Raw genomic sequence first — 5000 nt, 5'->3', positions numbered from 1 at the left:
ACAGGTGTGTTACAGGTGTGTTACAGGAATGTTACAGGAATGTTAAAGGTGTGTTACAGGAATGTTACAGGTGTATTACAGGTGTGTTACAGGAATGTTACAGGTGTATTACAGGTGTGTTACAGGAATGTTACAGGAATGTTAAAGGTGTGTTACAGGAATGTTACAGGTGTGTTATAGAAATGTTACAGGAATGTTACAGGAATGTTACAGGTGTATTACAGGTGTGTTACAGGAATGTTACAGGTGTATTACAGGTGTGTTACAGGAATGTTACAGGAATGTTAAAGGTGTGTTACAGGAATGTTACAGGTGTGTTATAGAAATGTTACAGGAATGTTACAGGAATGTTAAAGCTGTGTTACAGGTGTGTTACAGGTGTTTTACAGGAATGTTACAGGAATGTTAAATGTGTGTTATAGGAATGTTACAGGTGTGTTATAGAAATGTTACAGGAATGTTACAGGTGTGTTACAGGCGTTTTACAGGAATGTTACAGGTGTTTTACAGGAATGTTACAGGTGTGTTACAGGAATGTTACAGGTGTGTTACAGGAATGTTACAGGAATGTTACATGTGTGTTACAGGAATGTTACAGGAATATTAAAGGTGTGTTACAGGAATGTTACAGGAATGTTACAGGTGTGTTACAGGTGTGTTACAGGAATGTTACAGGTGTGTTACAGGTGTGTTACAGGAATGTTACAGGAATGTTACAGGTGTGTTATAGGAATGTTAAAGGAATGTTACAGGTGTATTACAGGGACCGACACAGATGTCACTGGACTGTGACCCCCTTGGCTAGATTTTACAGGTGTATTATAGAAATGGTATAAAATCTTTCAGTGTATTATAGGAATATTAGAGGTATGTTACAGGAATGTTAGAGGTATGATTTTATTTATGATTTTACAGGCTGCATTATGTAATGAAATGTAACAGATGAGGTGTTACAGGTGTGTTTTAGGAATGTTAAAGGTTTGCTATATAAATGCTAAAGGAGTGTTATAAATAGGTTTTAGGAATGTTACAGGTAGGTTATAAGAATGCTATAAATGTGTTATAGGAATGTTACAGGAATGGTCTTGTGTGTTTCTGTAGGAGAAAGTGTTTTATGTCTCCTCAAAGTCAGAGTCAGGAAAAGGACGTTGTTCTTTCAACCCACAAGTCAACACTGTCTCCGTCATGCTCAGTAAGTGCTGGAACACACATGCTCATACATACACACTCATACACTCATGCACAAACATATGTGCTTGTGCGCACACACACACTCACACACATGTAAATATACACATATGTCCACTTGTACTATACATTACATAAACACATGCATACACACATTGTGTCTAACCTCACATTGCTTCGAGCATATGGACACAGAAATAGATGTCCATCACACACACACACACACACACACACACACACACACAAACACACACACACACGTCAGCTGTCACCACGTGATCCATTATATGAAGACATAGACATACATGTTTGCTTTCACCATATGTTTGATCATTTTACACACACACACATTCTCACACACACACACACACACACACACACAAATTACGGCTAGAGTATAATACAGACAGATGGCAAAATAAACAAAGAGGGACAGGAAATGAGTAATTTACATAAACACATTTGCATTCTGATGTGCTAACTCTCTTGTTCTACCTGTCTCATGCTCTGTCTGTCTGTCTCTCTATCTGTCTGTCTGTCTCTCTGCTGTAGATCAGGAGCTTTTCTCTGGTGTGTACATTGACTTCATGGGGACGGATGCAGCGATCTTTAGGAGTCTTACAAACAGAAACGCAGTCAGAACGGACCAGCACAACTCCAAATGGCTCAGCGGTACAGATCACCTCATACGGCTCTGTTCAAAACCTATAGATTTAATATAGACCCAGTCACAGTGCGTTCTGATTAGCCGAGAGCAGTATAAATATAATAGTGACAGTATGATACCTAACATATAAAATACAGAAGTGGGTACTAAAGTGTGTTACTGTTAGAAACCGTGATAACTACACAGTGTGTGGAAAAAAATCAGATGTTAGCATGAAAGTGCGCTAGTCACTCACTGCTCAGTGAAAAATATAGACATTTACATTTACAGCATTTGGCAGACGCCCCTTATCCAGAGCGACATACAGAAGTGCTTAAATCTCTATCATTGGATACATTAATGCTGGATCACTAAGTTACATAGATAAGATACCATGAGTTTAAAACATTGTTCAAAGTTAAAATGAAAACTTTTTTTTGTTTTTTTAAATTAAAAAATAGGAAAAGAAGTGCTAGTTGAAGTGTTTCCTGAATAAGTAGGTCTTCAACCGCCATTTGAAAATAGCCAGTGACTCAGCTGTCCGGACCTCTAGGGGAAGTTCATTCCACCACCTTGGTGCCAGTACAGAGAAGAGTCTTGTAGTATACTTGCCTCTTACCCTGAGAGATGGTGGAACCAGTCGAGCAGTGCTGGTAGATCGGAGGGTGAGGGGTGCAGTGCGAGGAGTGATGAGGGCTTTGAGGTAAGAGGGAGCTGGTCCATTTTTGGCTTTGTAGGCCAGCATCAGTGTTTTGAATCTGATGTGTGCAGCTACCGGAAACCAGTGGAGGGATCGCAGCAGCGGGGTGGTGTGGAGAACTTTGGCAGGTTGAAAACAAGCCGTGCAGCTGCATTTTGGATCATTTGCAGAGGACGGATTGTGTTCATAGGTAGACCTGCCAGCAGTGCATTGCAGTAATCCATTCTAGAAATGACAAGAGACTGAACAAGTACCTGAGCAGCCTGTGTGGACAAAAATGGCCGAATCCTTCTAATGTTGTAGAGAAGAAACCGACATGAGCGAGTCACATTAGCAACAAGAGAGGAAAAGGACAGAATGTCCATGGTTACCCCAAGGTTGTGAGCTGTGGCTGAAGGGGAGATCAGATCGTTGTGCAGTGATATAGAAAGGTCATGACCTGGGGATGAATCACCTGATGATCAGCAGTTCAGTTTTGCTAGGATTGAGCTTTAACTGATGAGCAGTCATCCATGATGATATTTCTGCCAGACATGCAGAGATCCGGTCAGAAGCTGTGGTATCTGAGGGTGGGAAAGAGAAGATAAGTTGTGTATCATCAGCATAGCAGTGGTAAGAGACCCCATGTGAGGAAATAACTTCCCCAAGAGAGTGAGTATACAGGGAGAAAAGAAGAGGACCAAGTACTGAGCCCTGTGGGACACCAGTGGAGAGTCTGCGTGGAGCAGATGTCACTCCCCTCCATGTTACCTGATATGAGCGTCCTTCCAGGTAGGAAGCAAACCATTCCCAAGCTGATCCGCAAATCCCAAAACTCCTGAGGATGGCTAAGAGAGTCTCGTGGTTGGCCGTATCAAATGCTGCTGAAAGGTCAAGGAGGACAAGGACGGATGACAGTTTGGCTGATCTAGCAGCATGTAGTTTCTCAGAGACATCCAAAAGGGCTGTCTCTGTGGAATGAGCTGCTTTAAAGCCAGACTGGTTGGGGTCTTGGAGGTTGTTCTGAGAGATAGACAGACAGTTGATTATAGACAATACATTCAAGAATTTTTGAAAGAAACGAGAGATGTGATACAGGTCTTTGGACATAAAGCTCAGTCACAATTTAGCTAGCTAAAACCTAGCATTTATGTCTTTTATACAGACAATTTAAAGACACATAAAAGTGAAAATTAGACCAAACAATTGGAAACGTCAACATTTACCTCAGACATGTTGTTAAATTACTACAAAATGACACTAAAATAATATGTAGCTAACATGTAGCCTATATTTCATTAACTGTCATTTGAAAGACATAGTGACAGTGAAAATGAGAGCGAACAATAACGGGCATCAACATTTACCTCAGAGCTGTTAAATTGTTTTTAAAAAATCTGTAGAATGAAGCCATTATTATTATTATTATTATTATTATTATTATTATTATTATTATTTACTAGAAACTTGATGTGATATAATTTTAAAATTAAATTATTAACAATAGACTCGCGGGGGTCACGGTGGCTTAGTGGTTAGCACGTTCACCTCACACCTCCAGGGTTGGGGGTTCGATTCCTGCCTCCACCTTGTGTGTGTGGAGTTTGCATGTTCTCCCCGTGCCTCGGGGGTTTCCTCCGGGTACTCCGGTTTCCTCCCCCGGTCCAAAGACATGCATGGTAGGTTGATTGGCATCTCTGGAAAATTGTCTGTAGTGTGTGATTGCATGAGTGAATGAGAGTGTGTGTGTGTGTGCCCTGCGATGGGTTGGCACTCCGTCCAGGGTGTATCCTGTCTTGATGCCCGATGACGCCTGAGATAGGCACAGGCTCCCCGTGACCCGAGGTAGATGAATGAATGAACAATAGACTCACTCGTATTAACAGTTCACATTCGTTGTTCCTGTTTTCACATTTTGTTGTTGTTTGTTTGTACACAAATGATCTGCTCTTATCTCTATTCTGTGAGCCCATTAAGACTAAAACAACACTGTATTCACAAGTTCTCACAAGTATTCACAACTGCTGTAGTTATGAACTAGAACTGATAATGTTGATAATGCTAACACTGCAGGTGTGTGGTGTTGTTCCAGAGCCTGTGTTTATTGATGCTCACCTGATCCCTGAAGGATCTGATCCAAACGACACCAAACTTTATTTCTTTTTCCGTGAGAGACTAACAGACAACAGCGGCAACACCAGGAACATCCACACCATGGTGGCACGAGTCTGTCCTGTAAGTGTGTGTGTGTGCATGATAAACATCTGTGTTTGTATATATATGTGTGTGTGGGTATGTGTGTGTATAATAAACAGCTGTGTATGTGTGTGTGTCGCGCTGTGTGTAGAATGATGTAGGTGGTCAGCGTAGTTTAGTGAACAAGTGGACGACATTTTTGAAGGCCCGCATGGTGTGTTCTGTTGTGGAAGAGGACGGCACTGAAACACACTTTGACGAGCTCGGTAAGGACCTTCTGCTGAACCATTA

The 5000-nt window shown here is 41.4% G+C and overlaps 1 protein-coding gene across 1 annotated transcript in view; it reads left to right on the top strand.

Moving 5' to 3' along the window:
- The window catches only part of sema3c (sema domain, immunoglobulin domain (Ig), short basic domain, secreted, (semaphorin) 3C), a 51813-nt gene that overhangs the window by 36489 nt on the left and 10324 nt on the right, over nucleotides 1-5000 (top strand). The window contains exons 6-9 of the mRNA XM_060889007.1: nucleotides 1102-1192; nucleotides 1741-1860; nucleotides 4606-4748; nucleotides 4861-4975. Of these exons, the coding sequence (XP_060744990.1) occupies nucleotides 1102-1192; nucleotides 1741-1860; nucleotides 4606-4748; nucleotides 4861-4975 (469 nt within the window). The remainder of the gene's footprint in view (nucleotides 1-1101; nucleotides 1193-1740; nucleotides 1861-4605; nucleotides 4749-4860; nucleotides 4976-5000) is intronic.

The sequence above is a fragment of the Tachysurus vachellii genome, chromosome 16, assembly GCF_030014155.1.
Source record: "Tachysurus vachellii isolate PV-2020 chromosome 16, HZAU_Pvac_v1, whole genome shotgun sequence".
NCBI classification, from domain to species: Eukaryota; Metazoa; Chordata; class Actinopteri; order Siluriformes; family Bagridae; genus Tachysurus; species Tachysurus vachellii.
This window is presented reverse-complemented; position numbering and strand designations above follow the sequence as displayed.